The sequence below is a fragment of the Camelus bactrianus genome, chromosome 8 (genome assembly GCF_048773025.1).
Source record: "Camelus bactrianus isolate YW-2024 breed Bactrian camel chromosome 8, ASM4877302v1, whole genome shotgun sequence".
NCBI lineage: Eukaryota > Metazoa > Chordata > Mammalia > Artiodactyla > Camelidae > Camelus > Camelus bactrianus.
This window is the reverse complement of record NC_133546.1, coordinates 74,954,213-74,975,286: the sequence shown is the minus strand read 5'-3', so window position 1 is coordinate 74,975,286 and position 21,074 is coordinate 74,954,213. Positions and strand designations below refer to the sequence as shown.

Here is a 21,074-nt window from a genome sequence, read left to right as displayed (position 1 = left end):
GCCCTGGTGGCCTTTTCCTGGCTGTCGCTCAGCAAGAAGATGCTGCTACTCCCGACCCCTCAGACCTTCCCTCCGCGAAATCTTCAACTCCACATCATAAACGCAAAGTGCTGGGTCACAGCAAATCGTGTCGCCAGCTCACTGTCCTCAGAGAGGCTGGGCCGTTCTTAATTTCCTTGGTAGAGTTTGGAATGGGGTTAGAATGTGACTTCTGGTCTCTCCCAAACCTAACAAAGATGGGACGTTAGGACCTGGGGGAACCTTCAACAAGTCTCTGTTCAGGACCTTGTCCAGAACCTTCTATATCTCATGTAAAGGAAAGAGCCTGCAGAACAGAGTATTTTGCGACCTTCTTTGCTGTCCCTGTTGTTGGATTTGGGACTCAGCCTCCCGAGTGAGAACACCATTTGGTCCTTCTTCTTGGTGCTGACATAGCTGATGAATTTGAAAAAATGGCGCTGACACCTTTATTATCTATCCAGTGATCATAATTCCTTCATTCTCTCCAGACAGTTTTAGCTCTCTGTCTCTCCTCCTTACCTCTCAGTTGGTTCAGTGTTAAGGATTATGTGCCCTTTGGGGTTGTGATGGTCCACTGCCTAATACAGACCACAGGTCATTGTTATCACCATTACACGGACTGTCATTTTGGCCTTCGTGCTCTGCTGTGTTAAAGTCAACAGAAAGCATCAGTGAGTTTCTCGCAGACGGAGGCAGGCAGGGCAGGCAGGTGAGAAGTGCAGACTTGAGCCCGGCTGCCTGGGTGTACGCACTGCCCTTTTACGTATTTTCAGCTGCGCTCCCTCTGGTGCGCTAGCATCTTCTCTGCGCGGTGGAGAGAATAACCACGCCTACCGTCCGGCCTCATTCAGGAGGACCTGTGGACGTGTTCATACCTGTAAAGTACTTAGAATGGTGCCTGGCTTGTAGCAAACGTTCTGCAAATCTACCTCTTACTGCTATTGTCATTCCTCCTTTTATATTTGAAGAGATACAGACTTAACGCAGGTCACAGGCCCTGACAAAGGTCTTGGATGAGTGACAGAGGCGGATGTGCATGTGCCCAGGTTCATGTCGTGGACGAAAGGATGGGCAGCCTGGGCCGGTTTATGATGAGCTCGTCTTGCCGTCTGAGGCATCATGTCCCGTAACTACTCAGTGTCTTGATTTCTCTTATGCCTCTCACACAGCTGTGCAGATCACACAGAGCGGGATCCGCGGGACTTTAGACCCCTGATCCCTGCCCCCACCTTCCATCTCTCACCAGAACTCTTCGTGGCATCACTTGACCGGCTGTCCCATCAAGAGTTACTCTTTGCCCGCTGCCCCAGACTTGTCCACTGGGGACCAGTTCCTTGGCACTCTGGGGATTTTAGGAAAAAATATTTAAGGTTGGGTCTTGACTTCTTTTTGTGCATTGAAATGCACTGGGGAGAGGAGTCAGCTAAATGACAGTCATGTGTGGACCACCAGGAATGTGGTGTTTGCCGCACCAGGCCACGGGACCAGATTTCTTGTGCAAAATCTGCAGATAGGTGAGCTTTGCTTGTGAATGTTGAATGGGAAAAAAAATACCCCAATACAAAGGGCACCCATGTTTGAAGCTTAAGTCTAGCAATAGTCATTTCTCTTGTTTCCACGTCTGTCCAGTTTCCACTATTTTATTTGGTCCTGGGGATCTTAGCTAAACAAACCACTTCATACACCAGTTCCTTAAACATAACCTGCTTTGTCTAACACCACAAAAGTTAGCTCAGGACAAAGTGAGACGTGTAAGAAGTTTTCTAACTAATGCTGAAAGTTTATCCATGTTTTTTTAAGCCTGAGTGCACAATCCATGTGATTCCGCAGCAAGTGTCATTAGAGCTCTCATAAGGGGCCTGGCACGTTGAGCCTCCATCAGTGTAACGCGACTGCCCCCTAGTGTCAGCACAGAGAATGACATCGATGTTCATTTTTAAGAAATCACGAAATGTTTGGCAGTAACATTTTATAGGTCCTTGAAATTTCGGAAGACTGTATAATCGTTAGGTAGTTAGTGTAGCTGACACACCCGTGAGGCCAGCAAGGCAGAATTAGAACACTCTGGATCCGGGCTTTCTCTTTGTAAGAGTTGAAAAGTAGTTTTTAGATATTTGTTAATGGACTTCCTGAGTAACTTGAATGTGACTTGGTGTCACCCCGAAATTAGGTTCCCACAGAATAGTCTCCAAGCACCTTGGAGCCCAGGGTCAGGGCTCACCAGAAGCTGATAGGCTGTTATGGGAAGGCGAGTCTTTCCCTCTGGCCACTTTCATAGGGCAAAACCTGGGACAAATAGCTTTAAGGATCATTGTCTTCATCTTTCAACCTCATCTTTTGTCATCCTCTATCATTTACAAAAGCATTACATTTTTTTTTTTTTGGAGGGGAGGAGGTAATTAGGTTTACTTATTTATTTTTTGGAGGAGTTACCCGGGATTGAACCCAGGACCTTGTGCGTGCTAAGCATGTGCTCTATCACTTGAGCTATGCCCTGCCCGCTACAAAAGCATTTATTAAGGCCATTTGGACACGCTGCTGGACAGTGGGAGGTCAAGTGCCTCCTGCCAGTCTGCAGCCACGAGGGGTGCCCTGTTCATGTGTGCAACCTTTTGTGTGTTTCAGGTGACCCGGGTCCTGCCAGCTACGGGAGGAATGGCCGGGATGGTGAGCAAGGCCCCCCAGGGGTGGCAGGCATCCCTGGTGTGCCTGGCCCCCCAGGACCTCCTGGCCCTCCTGGTTTCTGCGAGCCAGCCTCCTGCACCATGCAGGCTGGTCAGCGGGCATTTAGCAAAGGTCCTGATCAGCGAAAGGCTTAGTGCTACACCGCTGTCGGCATAAACCATGCCTGGAGAAGAAGCTTGGGAGAGAAACACTGCCCAAAGCCAGGGCAAAGGGACAGTGCATCACCTTCAAGGTTATTCCAGAAGACCTACCTGACAATCAGATTTAGAACAATGGTGCTATTCAATAAATCCTCTTTCCTTTCCCATGGATGGGAGGCAGCAGAGCCGTCAGTGATACAAACAAAACCCCTCCCTTGAAGTAAATTACAATCCTGTCCCCAGGATCTTAAACCTTAGTGCGCTATACACATTGTGGGCCACTGCGCCAATAAACGAGAACAACGGTTTGGTTACCTCAACTGCGGTAGTTACTTTCATTTTTAGATTTAGATCTTGTTCTCAGATGTTGTTTCAGCTCTGCAGAGGATTACCAGAGTAGGTACCAAGAAACCCCACTATAGACGATAGAATTGGTGCTTAAACTCCCCATCAGTGTGCTCTCTCGGGAGTTGCAGGGAAGGCTGGACCACGTGGAGTGACTTCCTTACAGCCTTGGTGGTTTTCACAGTTGGCTTGGATTTTTTCGGACTGTATTGCATCTCCAACCTGTTGATATTTTGGGCTCTTCTATGTGAAAGCAAAGACGGAATTTTACTGTCCTGCCATTCGTAAGTTTTATTGATGAGGTTATTTATTTCTTTTAAGGTTTGAGGTAACATCTCTGGTTGTACCAAAGAAGCAATAAATACGACTTCTTAACTTTTTGCATGTTTTCTTACAGTCATGTTCAATGAAAAGAAGGCACTGAGCTGGTTTAGAGACATTAGAATTTTTTCACTTACTGGTATTTCTGTAGGCATGTTTATAATATTAATGCTTTTTCTCTATGAAGAAATTAAAAAGCCCTTACTGTTCCCGGGAGGGTGTTACCATGACAGAAGTTCTTTATATGTGTGTGCATGGTGGGGGTTGGAGGGTGGGTACTAGGGGGTGATGGGGAGGCCTTCATGGGCTTTTTTGAAATCTAACAAACATGTGGGATATGAACCCATATCCCAGAAAGATGCACAAATGCATATGCATAAATATGTTTGCATATGATGTCTGAGATTTCACGGACCCCCTAAGTCTAGCCTTGCTTGGTTTCTAGGTGAGAAACCACAGTCTTCATTTCAATGCTGTGTTAGTGCCCTCCTATTTAGAACTTCACTGCTGCGAAATGATTTATGTTCTGCCATTTTTCTTATAAAGGCAGCTCAGCTAGAGCACCGCATTCTTACCAATAAGATGGGTATTGCCTGGCCACTCAAAGCCCTTCATTACCGTTTACACAGTCACATCGGCTTGCTGTTTTATCAACATCTATGTTAACTGTCAATCGGACTTAACAGATTCGTTTTGTGTCGTGGTGCCTGTGACTGACTTGTTCCAGGCCGTAGCGCGTTGCTCAGAATAGTCAGCGTCTTCAGTGAGTTCATGGAACTCAATTCTCTCAAGTCAAGGTGGGGGGAGGGTTTTTGATATTTTTTTCTCATGTGTACTTTCTACACACTTAAAATTTTTAGTTCCATTTGTTTGGTCAAATCAATCATTACGTAATATGTATTTGGGTTTCTTTAAAACTGCTCCCAGCATCTGGGACTGTGCTTCTGGCATGGATTGTGCTTAAGGGGAATGAGTCCAGCCTGACTACACAGATCAGTGCCATTCACACTGTGTTCTTCCTTTGCATGGAAGAGATGATTCTTGAAATAGAGGTATCTCTTACAAATGCTTAACAGGGTCTTTAGAGGAGGCGGCAGACCCTTCCAGGTCCTGTGACAGATAAACAGATCCAAAGAAATGCCTCGTCATTTCACCAAGGTGTTTTTATTTTAACTGGAGTGACATAGTCAAATACGACAAAAGAGAAATTATTCGATAACCAAATACATATGTTTCTCGGCTCTGTAATATCCTATTTATAAGAGAATTAAAAAAAATAAAATTTCAAAGAAAAAGTTCCTTTGTTTTACAAACTTGAGAGACAAAAGGAAGTACAACGGCTCTTACAGACACAGCAATCCTGGAAACAACCACTTACAAATGGATTGTGCAAAACGAGCGGATTCCAGACGGTGGGAACGATCCATTATAAATCCAGTTAGCTGAAATCGTTTATAGAAGCAGTGAATTCTGGACTGAGGAACTCCAAAGACAAGCAGCCCGCAAATCCTCTCCAGGAAAGAGGGCTGGTGGATATTGGATGAGACCAAATAGCTCTCTCTAGCAAAGCAGAAATCTCCAAAACCTCTGAGCTACCTCTCAAAGCTGGAGGAAGGGCCACCTACAGAGGAGTGGGCGGGCAACCCCAGGTGGTGAGAAACACACATGTCACTTGCTCCAGGGCAGGGGAGTTCTGATTTATTTCTAATCAGTGCTTCTATGATATCGTGATATGATTTTCACCCCAAATATCTGACACGTTGGTTAGGAATTATGGAAATCACATCCCAGCGTGACTGAGCACATAAATTCTCCAGCATAGCTTGGCATAATGGACTCTGTCTAGCAGATGAGTATGAATGAGCTGTCGTATCAGTGACATGACTGATTTGATTATTTATGGACACTTTATATTTCAAGCTGACTAAATAAATACTGTTATTCTTTAACATCATACATAAAATCTGATTTATCTGCAACCTGAATTAAGCTTCATGTAAATCTCTGCTTTGGGAGATCACCTCTGATTGTATTATTATTATAATAATAATAATAATAATATGATGATGATGATGATGATGATGATGATGATGCTGCTATTAAAGCATCTCTGATGCCTGATACCTCTGAGTTTAAAAACAGACCAATATGGGGGAAGATCACTAGAAATATATAAAATCATACCAAATACCAAGAAAATTGCTTTTCAACGTTTTCTGGTAGCCCTGGCAAAAGGTATGAAAAAGGAACAATAAGGAAAAAAAATTCCCAAACTAGTCATCTTGCTGTTTACAAACAGGGGATTGACATACAGTATTGAAAATATCTTTTTAGAAGAAGAACATTTGCGTTTAATAAATATAGGCATCTCTTTTTTTTCATAGAGTAAACGAAATACTTCTCAGTTGCGTACTTGAGTCTTTTTTAGTGAGTGTGTGACCCAGGACATGCCAGTATTGATGTATATGGCTCAGTAAATTGTAAATCAAAATTGGTTAAGTGTAAGAATACATGACTATAAATACATGTGCTCAAATGCTCTTTAACTAGAGGGAGTGTAATGTACTTGTTAGACCTGGTTACCAGAAAGAGGATACTGACTGACCCTAGTTTTGATCTTGATGAACAGGCATCCAGGCTAACTTTCCCCTGCACGTGCCTTCACATCTTGCTTTTGATTCCAAGAAACTAACTCTCTTTTTAAGACTCTTCTGAATTTGTCTTTGGCCTCCAAGTTGAAGATTTCTGTGTGAAAAGACTTCAGAATATTCCCTAGAGAGCACACAGCTCATTCACTATGTCCTAAGGGGACCCGAGGATGAGAATAGTTAAGAACTACGTAAATCGTTTCCTGGTCTGAGCAGACATGGAAATCCACTGGCGTGTTTTGATGTGATTCATGGCAGTTAAGGAAATAAGCGATGTAGTTCATGTCTCATTGCCTGTTGCCTTATCGCTAATGATGGAAGAAGGGCTTATATGTACAAGTTCCTTGTGGTATTTATTGCTCAGGCCACGTGGTTTAGTGAGAAGATCACTTTGTGGGACACAAGTCACAAAGGACTGGCTGCTCTCTGACTTTTGTTTCTGCTTTTAATTCTCATGCAAAGTCAACAGAGCAAGCTTTTTATAAGGTACCAGAGAGATGGGTTATAAACTTAATTATTTTGAGCTAACCGTTGATTCACATGATAAACAAAAGTATAAATGGCCAGCATGGTATAAACATAAACTCTGCAACAGGCCAACCTGCATGTTCCTCAAACACGTGTGTGGCTCACGCGTGGTGTGCCTGGTGTGTGAGTGTGTTTGGAGCCTCCGTGTGGTTGGGACCCACCACAATGGACTGCAGTGTGGCGCTTCCAAAGAAGACAGGGTGTTAACAGCTGCACCTCAGAATTCCCTGATTTAGGGTCAAATCCTCTATTGCTGAGATGTGTGACAAGCTCATTACGCATCAAAAACATATTAGGAATCAAGGCCTCAGAGCATTAATTATATCCACGTGGGATTCTGAGTAAAACCAGTGCCACTCTTAGCATGAATATGCTGAATTCAATCTTAAATAGCTCGACGAGGTAAGACAAGAGAACAGAATGGCCCAAAAAAAAGTATCCTAAATGCTATTTTAAAAATAGTTACAAAATACGCCATAAAACAATCTGAATTTAAATGCATCTATACCCTGAAAAATATTTAACCCTAAAGTGTATTTTAAATAATGCAGCAAAATCAAACGTTGTAAGTAATTAGCATTTTTACACCCATATGCTTACCATGGTCAGACAACGCACACCCTTCTGAGAAACTTAAATCTTACTGAACTACCCCCTATATTTAGTGACTCCTACTTCATTTGTATTCACTTTTGACAAATTCAGGAGGCAAGTCGCTAACTCCTGGGGTTGTAACCCTCATCACTCACTGTTGGATCTGAACACGACAGTTTTTCCGTTCAGGTTTTCTTAGACCCGGCTCGGTTTTATGAGCCTGCCTGATCTTGCAGGTGAATTTTCGCTCTTCTGGGTCTGCTTCTCTGGTTGAGTTTCCTCTGGGTTCATCTGGTTCTCCACTCAATTTAACTAAATTGACCCATTCCTCTGGCATGATTTTGTTGACTGAAATGTCTGAATTACAGCTCCAGCTACATCACGTGATAAAACTGAAGTCATCCAGGTGTCTTGATTCCTGAGATTCCCAGCAGTTAAACAAATTTAATGGCATGGATGCTGCCCTTACCAGCCAACTAATAAGTGTGTACAGCTCAACAGGCTAAGTTGCTTTGAGCTAACAGGCATCCAAGACACAAGTTCAATTTCTGTCTGCATCTCCCTCCTAGACGGCTGTGCAATCTGTGTGAGAGAGAGGGGGATGAAAGGGGGTCCAATCGTCCACACCAGAGTATTAACAAAGAACACTGGGAAACACTGACAATAAACATTTGCATGTCTTAAGAAGGTGGACATGGACAAATGTGAAAAATAACTTAAAAACAAGAGCAATGAACAAATCTGCAAAACTATTCTGTGAATTCACAGGAAAAAACTTAAGCATAAAACTTAACCTAGAAATTCTCAGTATCAGGATATTATTACCAATGTTAAGAAAATTTAAATGGTATTTTGAAAAATAGTGTTCCTTATCTCACTTTTGTAAATATTGATACATTTCTAGAAAAATATAAATTGTACAAATCTAATCGTAAAATTTTAAGTACTTTGAACAACATGGAGATTCAGACATTGTCTAATTCTATAAATGATTTACTTCTTGTGATAAGCTAAATTCTTTTTATTTGTCAAAAGAGACTTTGCTATCCTGTTTAAAAGGTAGGAAGATTGCTCAAGTGTTTCCATGTTAGCCACTAAAATACGGGGGTAGGACAAAGTTACAAATAGTAAATCTGCAAGTTAACTAGGCATGTAAATCCACTGAAGAAATAAAATTGAAACAGCCAACAAATCAAAGATTATTATGCCGGCGTCATAAAGATACTTAAAATGAGGAAAAGTATAAATTAACAAAACAAAATAACAAAACATAAATTAACAAGAAGTTATTTATAAAAGTAAAAAAGAGTAAGTGCAGAAGCAGAGTCTGACTTAGTTGTCCACTCAGCCGTTTCAAGCCTTGTGTTTCTGCAAGTCTGTTCCGTTCTTCTGATACAAATTACTTTTAGACACCATCTTGTGGACAAAAGGAGGTATATCACAGGTTCTCAAGAGATGAGGAACACTGCAGAAAAGCTAAATCTTACTTCACTCCTAAAACATGTTCATAAAAAAATTATTTTATCATCCAATTATCAAATGACATCTTTTACAGACAACATATCTCAAGATAAATAGTGAAGCTCTATAATAAAAGTGACTAAAAATTTAAAGTTTCAACAATGTCATGAAATATAGAAATAAGCATATGGGATTGCTTTAAGATCATTAATTAAATTACTTTGATTACAAGGTGAAAAATTTCAAAGGTTAAGACTGGCTGTGTTTTTGTTATGGTTAGGAAAAACTGCTTAATGTCTTCAGTAGGAAAGAATCGTGAACAAACTCATGAATTAGTCTTCCTTTTTTCTTTAGATTCCAAAGGCCATAAATACTAGTTGAAGTCACATTTTGCTCTTTGCACAGAAAGATTTCTATCTGAAAGTGTTAACTGATCTTGGTATAAAATGTTACACTGGAATTCAAACATACTTATATAGGGCAAACACAGTTTTAATTGTTGTCATCATGGCCTGTAATTATTTTGTATTTAAACACACTTGTCTGAAGTCCAAACAAGGGATAATTCAGGAAATTTGATCATTCTTCTTCCCTGCTGGGGACATTACTGCCATCTGTGTGAAAGTAAACAAATGTTTTGGATTGGAATGGAACCGAATGATACAAGAGAATTGCCGGCCACCAAGTTAGGGGAAAATGTCACACCCTCCTTTGGGGCCTTAATTATCTACTTTCTTTTTGTTAAAAGAATTAGGCAACTGCCAGATCTCCACTTTATCTGGGGTGGTATCAGCTGGGCGAGGCTTTCCTGGTGCTCTTTGCTGCATGCCATGTGTCCAGAGGTGGGGCTGGTGAATATACAGGAGGCTGAGCAGAGATGCTCCAGGCGACACAGCTCCATTCCTCTGGTTACGCCCAAGGTAGATGGAGTCACACGTGTCAGTTGTAAGAAAAAGAGCTTGAATCACGGTGGCAGCTCTACTTTGAAACGCACCGTATAGCAGTCTATGTCCCCGCTCCTCAAATCACCAGAATAAATTCAAATTCTCGAAACTGGAATAAACCGGCCCAGCACAAGTGCAATTTAGAAAAAGAAAAGTTCCTAAATATGTAATTTGTAAGAAAGGATACATGCCTTATCCTCTGGAATTAAAATGAACAGAATTTTATAAAACAAGAAACTGAATTAAGCTTTCTTACATATGTGAAGGGATCGATTCAAAGAAAACAAAAATGCATCCATCACCATGAGCAAAGAATAGTTCATGAAAACATTAAAATGCTAAAATAAATACTTCTGGATTAGCAAAAAGGCCAAAGGATAAACAAACAATTAATATGAAAAAGTAACCTTTGAAAACATGAAATGTTTAGCTTTACGGCAAATTCAAGTAAATTAATGAGTGGCAGATGTGTTGTAAGCTTTCAGAAAATTCAACAAATTAAAGTTCAACAGATGAAAAGTTCAAGATATACACATAGCACCAGATTTTAGATCACTGTACATTTTTGGGGGGATAGATGATCATTTTACTAAGAAAATGCATATTTATATTCTGATTGTGTAAGTCTAAAACACAGCACCATTGAAGGTATTGCACAAGAAATAAAATTAAGAAGAAAATAAATTTAAAGTTAAAAACACTTGAAATAAATAAAATGACCTTGGAAAAGAGAATAAATAAACTTGGAATTGAAATATACAGCATCGTTCAACACGAAATGAAGAAAAGCTTGTATTATACGACACAGCCATGTAGAAAGTCACCGACCAGCAGTTCGTCCATCTACAATGAAAATCAGCTCAAACCAAGGGTGCATTTGAACAAATTTTCCCAATTTCAGGGCTTGCCTTTTAAACCCACGTTTCAGTTAAGAGATAAAAGCAACCATCCCGGCGGCTTTAGCCCCGTTGGCATCTGTGTTGCTCCCGGGAGAGGCGTGGCCCCGGGATGCGGCGGCAGGAGGGCTCTCAGCATCCGTGGGACCCACCACTTAGATTTCAGCAACATCCTCAGGCCCAGGGTTCTAGAAAATCAGTTGTTCTCAACAGTTTCTCAAAATAATGTCCAGCCAGGCAACATGGGTACCGTTTAGCTGTTTGGTTGGCGATCACCCATTTCTGGTCTCGGTCAGAGGATGTGGTCTGGCAGCGCCTGCTTCCCCTGCAGGGCACGAGGACCTTCTGGGCTCGGAGCAGGTTGCACATTCGGCCCCATGGCTCTCCTTCACTGCCCTGCACCTCCTGCTGCAGCTTGTGGATGCGCATCCACTGACACCACCCACTAGAACAAGGGCGTTTCTTTTCCAGTCGCTGCAAGTCCCATCCTTTGTTCCGATGGCTGGTTCTTAAATTCTGGGAGCGATTAGGTCAGAGTAATGGACACAGCGGCCCAAAGACTTGTTGGACACTTTAAGCTTCAAAAGGGCCAAAGACGGCTTGGTGCCCTCACCACAAAACACCTCTTAGGGAAGGCAGCTTTCTGTTTCCTGGGTGAGAAACTCGGTGAGGGGACCGCAGGGCTGGGCTTTGACTCTGTTCTCCCTTCTTATGCAGAATGTATTCATGCCAGTGGAATTGCTTCGAATCGACCTCCTTACACAGAATTAACAAAATCATTTCAGTAGTTGGCTATGGTAGGGTTTGGGGCTCCCTGATAAAACAGTCACTTGGGTTTTTTTCCCCAAAAATATAAGTTATGAAGTAAAGTTCTTATTGCCTATTTATTTCTCTGCATAAGTCGAGTGGATATAGGATGGTATAAGAATTCTTAAGCTATAAAAAAGTAGTCCAAAACATTCAGCAGGAGCAATGGACTATATCAAAAAAAAAAAGTTGATAAAATTTTTAGCAATGATAGTAAATTTAAATACCAAGAAAACCTTAAGATAAGTCTGAAACTTTAAAATTCAGAAATCAAAGGCCAAATACAAGTCGATGAGGCGACGAAACGTACATCACCATCCATCTCCTAAACCACAAGCTGTCATTTCCTCTTGAAGAAGACCCAAGGATCAAGATCTGCTTGCATATTTCATAGAAAACCCTGAATAAAAATCATAATGAAGGTGAAGCAAAACAGATGGAATGAATTTGGAAAAATTCTAAAAATGCTGATATCGCAATTACTATAGGAATAGGATTCCAATTTTTGCTTTTAATGTCTGGCTTACAAAAAAAAAAAAAGTCACCCCCACATCACGTGGGTTTGATAGTATTAAGAAAGCGCCAGCTGCAAGGAGAGACGAGCAGGAATCCAGTCGTCCGCAGGTGCGTTTACTTCCCACTTGTCCGCTGACGGGCATGAGAGACAGGATAGAGGCAGTCCTCGGGGTTACAACTTCCACTGGGGCCCGGGGGGCCCTGGGGCCCTGGAGCACCTGGTGAGCCAGGCAAGCCCGGAGCTAATGAAACAAAAGACCCCATCAGAATGCAGGTCAACATATGGGCCTTCCTCCCTCACTCCATCCAACACGGGTCACTCAGCATCACCCATAGCAATACATAAGGGCCACAGGGGAGAAGGCATGGCTCCTTATTTTTGGAGCCAGCTCGTGTTGTGAAGACAACATCACTATTACCTGAAGTCCCAGGAAGACCCGGACTCCCCGGAAGCCCAATTCCAGGCTCCCCTCTTTCTCCCTTCTGTCCTCGGTAGCCTAAGCAAGAGATACATAAAAAGAGAGACAGAAAAGTAAGTGTGCTCTACCCCAACACAGCCCACGCAAGAACCATGATCTTAGTCTGCAAAATTTTGGCAGGTCCTTCATTTAACATAATAGCATATTAGCTGTTTTGCATTAACCACATATTAACTAACATGTCAAACAGATTTTGTGCAATTGGCAATACAGACCTTGGAAATATACAATCACTATAAAATGTTCCAACTAGTCAAACTCTTGACAGTGAGACTTTGGGCACTGAAAATGATGCTTAAACACACCAATCAGGTGTATCTCCTTTCAAATAGCTAACGACAAGGTGTGCGAGCCCTCTTCAACGGGAGTTCTGCCTGGAGAGCAGATACAAGCTAAATATAAGTAGCTGGAAGAGTTCTGCTTAACAGGGAGGCAAGATAACGTGACAGCAAGAATCTGCAGCCTAGTACAACAATTAAAGAGAACGAAGGGAGCAAAAACTCATGATTTTAATGAGTGACACTAAAAGTCTAAATATATGCGAATCCACCCAACTCAGGAATTAGGTCTTTGTTCAGATTACTGACTACAACTGTTGTTATGGTCCTTTCCAATGCTTTATGTCCTTTCCAAGGAGAATTAAAACAGCAACCCCTTGTTTTAACATGATCCTGACAGACTAGGAGCTTCGATAATGATGGAAAGCAAGAGGAGATTGAAGGCTTCATCTAAATTCACTTCATCAACTTAAGTTGGTTTAACCAAAATGAATTAGATCTAAGATCTGTATACATTTTAAAACGAAATCATTCTTCTTCTTGAATATGCTTGTTGTCACCTGAACTAAAATAGCACTGAGTGATTTTTGCCTCTGGAGGCCCTTATCCCTGTTTTTAAAAAAGCATAAAACACCTTTTTCCTCTGTATTTTATATATTGGCATCCATGTAAGACTTGATTGAAGAAAATGTTCTTGGTTATGAGAGTTTCAGTGATGATAAATGGGGTTTTAACTCTTAACTCTTTCATACTTCAACAGCAGCTTAAAAATTGCTCCTACTCCCAAATGCACAGAGCAGGCATGTAGAGTCATGCAGACACACAGCAAGGATAATCACTGGGAGAGCATCTCAGTAGGAGCCAGCAGGCCGTGACTCAGCTGTGCCTTTCCATAAAGGTGTGTTATTATAGCACAATGTGATAGGAGGAGAAATGTTACTGTTCTCTGTGAATGTATGCAGGACAAATTATTTCCTATTATTGCTGGGAATTAGACATTTTGGGGGTTATCATTCTGTTTTGACCTGACCATATAGTATACACATTATTATTTAAATAATGTTAGCAATGTGATTACCACACCATTATTTTTTCAGCTTTGGAGGCTTGACCTGACCACAAATGTGAAAATAGTTGAAAAAAAAGTATACATTCGGGAAATATTTTGAGGTGCATATGGAAAATACACCCAGTGGAATATCTCCACCCATTTCTATCTGGAAACTGTTACAGATATTCAATATGATCCTAGATCCCAGAGAGAACAGTGGCTGAGCATGTGGGCAATATCCTAAATCGATACATACTAACATTTAAAATATTACCTGGATTTCTTTTATACAAGTGACTTTCATTTAACATACTTGAACAATAAGGAAAAAATGTCTGCACTCTGGGTCATGTGGAAGCATCCTTCCAAACCTCTATTATTTAAACATCTCTGCACTAAAATAACATTTACTACCTGAAGTATATTTAATAGTTCAACCCAGTTCACACTATTACAGAAACGTGGTTAAGTTGACCCTCAAGTCATCTCAGTGAGTGCTTGAGATCATAGGCTAAAAAATGAGGAGGAAATAAAAATAACTGAAGATATATGAATTTTGGATTAACAACACTGTGGCACAATTCCAAATGAAGGGCAATTCTGCTGAAAGTTGCATATTTAAATTCCGTTCTAGATTTTAATATCATGTAAAATATATTATTCATTCCATGTGGATTTCAGTGCATATGGTATCATAAAACAAGAAACAAAATTTGTGTATTTGTGTAATAAGGCAACATTTACACTTCTCGTATCAAATATAATAACTTATTTGTACAAATCTCTCAGCTTATTGGGTTAATAACGACCTACTATGATTAGAGAAAGATTTTCAATTCACAGAGCACACAAGAGCTTTCTACTCTTACGTTTCCTAATAAGGTCCCAAGCTCATTCCTTATGAAGGCTACCAAAAAGCCACATGGGCTCACTTTATAATTGCTTCACAACAAAACTTCAGATAGGAATGCTAATAAGGTGAATAACAGCTTTCCCATTTTCTAGAGTTAAGATTTTCATCCCTTTTAGCATAGGTCATCCTTAAAATTTGGAAAGGACTAAAAGGCTAGTCTATCTGCAAACAGACATGTATTTTCATGATGACAGTTTGGTATCAGTGTAGCTTACGTAGGAAAACGGAAATAAAACAAAGGCAGTGTCCTAATCCAGAACATTGGAAGAAATGTGGTGTTTGCTGGGGTTTTTCAGCTGCGAGGCTTTATTTCTGGTAGGGAGATTTTCCATTTCAACTACAGGGATTTACTTCTGAAGTTGCGAATCTGTGCATCTATATGCATACAGGAAAAATGAGGACAGAAAAGAGTGTTACTGGCATTTTGGGAGGGACAGTTCTTCATGGGGGGGGCCTTACTAGCTGTCTGCAAGGCTTATAAGTTGTTTGGCCTCCCTGATTCCAGACCATTAACTGACCACACTGTCCTTTATCATTTTGACACCCACATTGTGTTCCATTTCTTAAGGTCCCTGCTGCTGACAAATTTGAAAGGTCAGATCTTGATCTCTATCAGTCACGTGAACTACCCCGTGGGCCACTGGATCACAAATAAGAGAAAGGTTTCCTTCGTTATAAACCAAATAACAGCTCAACTCGGGAAGTTCAAAAGTAAGAATGATCGTTCCCAACACCGTCCCTCCGAAACTGAAGGAGGACAAGTGGCTGGCTCTGTTTTCTCCCGGTGACTCCGTATTCACTCAGTGTGCAGGGCTCTTTCTGAAATGCATGAGGCTTTCAGGTGTGGGGTCTGTGCTTGAGGGTCTTCAGAGAGGTGGAAAATCAGCTATGTTTGGAGAGAGTTTAAATCAAGTTCTTGCAGGGCACCTGATCACCCAAACCACAACTACATATAAAACAACCATCAGTTAGGATGACCTGAAGACTAGCAGAAGAGAGCTTCTACAGCCGAGGGGTCAAGATGAGGAGGAGGGACGGAGAAGCGGTCCAATCACAGCCCACAACCCTGGAATGGTGACCCACAAGCAGGACGGATATCACAACTGTGACAGCCCCCCCCACCCCCCGAGGAGTCGGGGGTCCAGGCCCCCTGTCAGGCTCTCTAGCCCAGGGAAACTGCATCAGGGAGACGAGCCCCCATAATGTCTGGCTTTGAAAACCAGCAGAGCTTATGTCCAGGAGAGCCTGCGGGCTGTACCAAGACTCCACTCTTAAGGGGCTCACACACAAATTCACTTGCTCCGAGTCCCAGCACAGAAGTAGCAGTTTGAAAAGCACCTGGGTCATATGAGAAAGAGATTCATTGACTAGTTTTAGGGAATGTGCCAGAAAGGCAGGGATCCAACAGAAGCTTCTCCAAGGATGGAAGTTCTGGCGAGTGCCATTTTTCTCTCTCATTCCACCTCCTGGGTCAGTGCTGGTGGCTCGGTGGCATTCTGTCACTCTCCATCTATGTAGCTAACACTGTGCCCCACCCCACCATCCTCCTAAGGAACCACCCTGCCCAACCTGCCTGGCCCAGCCAGCCCCTCCAAAGTAGCTCTTGCCCTAACAGTGGGCAGCCCTGGATGACACTGGTGCCCTTCCAAAGTGGCGACCACTCTGGGGAGGCTGCTCTGTGCACCAGTGTGTCTGCAATAGACATGGCTGGGTCCTGCAGCCAGCCAGCTGGGGGCCAGTTCTACCCACCAGCACCCCCACAGCAATCATGACCCAACCACAACAGAAGGGTGTTTGAGATCTACAATCTCCCAAGACTGAATCAGGAAGAAACAGACCAATCACTAGCAATGAAATTGAATCAGAAATCAAAAAACTCCCAACAAGGTCCAGGGCTTCACAGGTGAATTCTACCAAACATTTAAGAAAGCGGTAATACCTCTCCTTCTCAAACTATTCCAAAACATTGAAGAAGAAGGAACACTTCCAATCTCATTCTATGAGACATTACCCTGATACTGAAACAAGACAAGGGCACCACAGGAAGAGGAAATTACAGGCCAAGACCCCTGATGAATATAGATGCAAAAAATTCTCAACAAAATATTAACAAACTGAATATAACAAACATTAAAAGGATGATATATCATGATCAAAGCCACAAATCAATCAATGTGATGTATCACATTAACAAACTGGAGAATAAAAATCATATGGTCATTTCAATAGATGCGGAAAAAGCTTTTGACAAAATTTAACATCCATTTATAAGAAAAATGTTCCAGAAGGTGGGCATAGAGGGAACATATATCAGCATTATAAAGGCCATTATGATAAACCCACAGCTAACATACTCAACAGTGAAAAGCTAAATGCATTTCCTCTAAGATCAGTAACAAGGATGTCAACTCTCTCCACTTTTAATCAACGCAGTATTGGAAGTCCTAGCCACAGCAATCAGACAAGAAATAAAAATAAATAAAAGGAATTCAAATTGGAAAGGAAGAAGTAAAGTTGTCACTGTTTGCAGATGACTTGATGCTATATATAGAAAAGTCTAGAGATGACACCACAAAATACTAGAATATGAAAACACTAATTCAAAAAGATACATGCACTCCAATGTTCATTGCAGCATTATTTACAATAGCCAAATATGGAAGCAGACTAAATGTCCATGGATAGATGAACGGATGAAGAAGATGTGGTTAAATATATATACAATGGAATATTACTCAGCCATAAAAAGAAAGAAATCTGGCCATTTGCAACCACATGGATGGACCTAGAGTGAATTATGCTAAGTGAAATTATCAGATGGAGAAAGGCAAGTATTGTATGATTTCACTTATATGTAGAATCTGAAAAACAAAACAAATGAACAAACAAAATTGTATAGAATCAGACTCATAGTTACTAGGATAAATTAGTGGTTGCCAGAGGGGAGGAAAGTGATTGAGAGATTCAAATATCCAGTTTTAAAATAAACAACTTACAGGAATGTAATATACCACATAGGAAATATAGTCAATAATATTGTAATAACTATTTATGGTGACAGATGGTTACTAGACTTACCATTGTGATCAATTTGTAATGTATATAAATGTTGAATCAGTATGTTGTACACCTGAAACTAATATAATATTGTATGTCAACTACACTCAATAAAATTAACAAAAATTAGAACAAACAAATAAGTAAATAAAAATAAGTTCTTTCTCAAAAAACTCTCCCAAGAAGATAAGATCTCTTAGAAAAACTTGCCTTTCTTCTTTATATATGGGAACCCAGTGGGATCATGCTTCTCAGGGCTTCTTTGACCCTGATGTGGAACGTTCTTACTCACCCCCCAGCAGCACGAACATGCCAGGTCCCACAGTGAAGACCCCACATGGGAATGAAGGACACCAAGGAAAGCACTCCTCTCAGTGCACGGCAGGAAGGCAATAATCAGAGAACCACAGGATGGTTAAAATCTAAAACTGTCTGGAAATGCTTTTGAATTAAAAAGAGATGTCAACAGTGACCCCTCTTGGGAATTTAGGAAAAGTGCAAGTGGGGTGACCCAATTCAGAATCACGTTGCCTCTGTTCTCACTGCAGGAAGATCAGGGTTCTGAAAGAGGGTCCACAAGTTTTCATTATCAGAATCTTGGTAGAAGCAGGATCTCCTCTTTTCAAGTTGGACTGTGTACTTCTAATACAGGCACATCTGGTTTTATCGCAGTTTGCAGATACTGAGTTTTTTTTTTACAAATTGAAGGCCTGTAGCAACCCTGCATCAAACAAGTCTATCGGCACCATCTTTCAAAGGTTTTCATTATTATTATATTTGTTATGGTTCTATAAATGGAACAACAAAGCCTGCATGACAGCACATCTGTTGACAGCATGGTTTACTGAATCCTTTAAGCGCACTTGGGAGACTTACTGCTCAGAAAAAAAGAGATTCCTTTTAAAATATTACTGCTCATTGACAATGCACATGGTCACCCAAGAGACCTGACAGAGATGGACAAGATTTGTGTTGTTTTCATGCCTGCTAATACAACATCCTTTCTGCAGCCCATCAATTGAAGACTCATTTTGACTTTCAAGGCTTATTATTTAGGAAATACGTTTTGTAAAGCTGTAGCAGTCAGAGATAGCAATTCATCTGATGGAGCTGGGCAAAGTCAACTGAAAAGCTTCCAAAAAGGATTCACCATTCTAGATGCCAATAAGCACATTCATGATTCACGGGAAGAGGTAAAAAATATCAACATTAAAAGGAGTTTGGAAGAAGTTGGTGCCAACCCTCATGGATGACTTGGAGGGGTTTAGATCTTTAATGGAGGAAGTAATGGCAGATGTGGAAATAGCAAGAGAATTAGACTTAGAAGTGGAGCCTGAAGATGGGACTGGATCGCTGCAGTCTCATGATAAAACTTGAATGGAAGAAGAGCTGTTTCTTATGGATGAGCAAAGAAGGTGGTTTCTTGAGACAGAATGTACTCCTGGTGAAGATACTGTGGAGACTGTTGAAATGACAACAGAAGATTTAGAATGTGGTGTAAACTTAGTTGATAAAGCAGCCGCAGGGTTTGAGGGGACTGATTTCAGTTTTGAAAGACGTTCTACTGTCGGTCAAACACCACCAAAGAACACCTAAGGCTTTTGTGAAAGGAAGAGTCAATCGATGTAGCAAACTTCATCATTGTCTTCTTTTAAGAAATTGCCACAGCCACCCCAAAATTCAGCAACCACCACCCTGCTCAGTCAACAGACATCAACACGGAGGCAAGACCCTCCACCGGCAAAATGATTATGACTTGCTGAAGGCTCAGATCATGGTTAGCAGTTTTTAGCAATAAATTGAGTTTTTAAATTGAGGCGTAGTTGATTGACAATGTTGTGTTAGATTCTGGTGTACAGCACAGTGATGCAGTTACATATACATATGTACATACATTCTTTTTCATATTCTTTTTCATTATAGGTTATTACAAGCTATTGAATATAGTTCCTTGTGCTATACAGTAGGACATTGTTTACCTATTTTGTATACAATAGTTTGTATTTTCTAATCCTGAACTCCTAATTTATCCCTCTCCACCTTTTCCCTTTGGTAATCATAAATTTATTTTTTACATCTGTGAATCTATTTCTGGTTTGTAAATTAGTTCATTTGTGTCATTTTTTTAGATTCCACATATAAATGATATCATGTGATATTTATCTTTCTCTATCTGACTTACTTCAATAAAGTAATTTTTTGTAGTTTTTTTTGAACGGGGGTAGATAATTAGGTTTATTTATTTATTATTTATTTTTTATGAAGGTACTGGGGACTGAACCCAGGACCTTGTGCATGCTAAGCATACACTCTACCACTGAGCTGTACCCTCCCCCAATAAAGTAATTTTTAATTAAGGTATGGACATTGTTTTTTTAGACATAATGCTATTGCACACTTAATAGACCACAGTGTAGTGTAAACATAACTTTCATATGCACTGGGAAACAAAATCCACAAGATTAACTTTCTTTATGGTGGTGGTCTGGAACCAGCCCCACACTGTCTCCGAGGCATGTCGGTAGTCTCACAACAATGGTCTCACTGCTCCCTACATGTCTCCTGCTTCTCAGATAAGCACATGAAACTTTATGAGACCGCTTTGTTGAATGAAATAAATGCACAGATTAAAAGTTGAGAGTTATGTTTTATTTGGTGGACAATGCTGAGGACTCCCAGGATGACAGCCTCTCAGACCGCTCTGAGGGACAGCTCCGAAGAGGTAGGGGAGGAGCTAGGATATATAGGAGTTTTACAACAAAGACCAGGTAGTTGGAACACTAACAGATTACTTGTTTTTTTTTTTTTTAAGGTCTGAAGTATTTCTTATTTATTAACTTTTTAAAACTTTTTTTTTATTGAGTTATAGTCATTTTACAATGTTGTGTCAAATTCCAATGTAGAGCACAATTTTTCTGTTAAACATGAATATACATAGATTCATTGTCATATTCTCTTTTGCTGTGAGCCACCACAAGAGCCTGCATATATTTCCCTGTGCTACACAGTACAATCTTGTTTATCTGCTCTACATTTTGAAATCCCAGTCTGTCCCTTCCCACCCCCCAGGCAACCAAAAGTTTGTATTCTATGTCTATGAGTCTGTTTCTATTTTGCATTTATTTATTTATTATTATTATTTTTATTTTTAGATTCCACATATGAGCGATCTCATATGGTATTTTTCTTTCTCTTTCTGGCTTACTTCACTTAGAATGACATTCTCCAGGAACATCCATGTTGCTGCAAATGGTGTTATGTTGTCAGTTTTTATGGCTGAATAGTATTCCATTGTATAAATATACCACATCTTCTCTAACCAGTCATCTGTTGATGGACATTTAGGCTGTTTCCATGTCTTGGCTATTGTAAATAGTGCTGCTATGAACA

General features: G+C 40.8%; 2 protein-coding genes across 3 annotated transcripts in view; one reads left to right on the top strand and one right to left on the bottom strand.

Annotated features, from left to right (window-relative positions):
• The window catches only part of COL9A1 (collagen type IX alpha 1 chain), a 78,067-nt gene extending 74,496 nt beyond the window's left edge, over positions 1-3,571 (top strand). For both annotated transcript variants that reach the window (XM_010967574.3, XM_074368750.1), the window contains one exon: positions 2,647-3,571. In XM_010967574.3, the coding sequence (XP_010965876.3) occupies positions 2,647-2,840 (194 nt within the window). In that variant the 3' untranslated portion in view covers positions 2,841-3,571. The remainder of the gene's footprint in view (positions 1-2,646) is intronic.
• Positions 3,572-4,657: 1,086 nt separating this feature from the next.
• The window catches only part of COL19A1 (collagen type XIX alpha 1 chain), a 325,408-nt gene continuing 308,991 nt past the window's right edge, over positions 4,658-21,074 (bottom strand). The window contains exons 50-51 of the mRNA XM_010967573.3: positions 12,326-12,403; positions 4,658-12,148 (exon numbers count right to left, since the gene is read on the bottom strand). Of these exons, the coding sequence (XP_010965875.2) occupies positions 12,021-12,148; positions 12,326-12,403 (206 nt within the window). The 3' untranslated portion in view covers positions 4,658-12,020. The remainder of the gene's footprint in view (positions 12,149-12,325; positions 12,404-21,074) is intronic.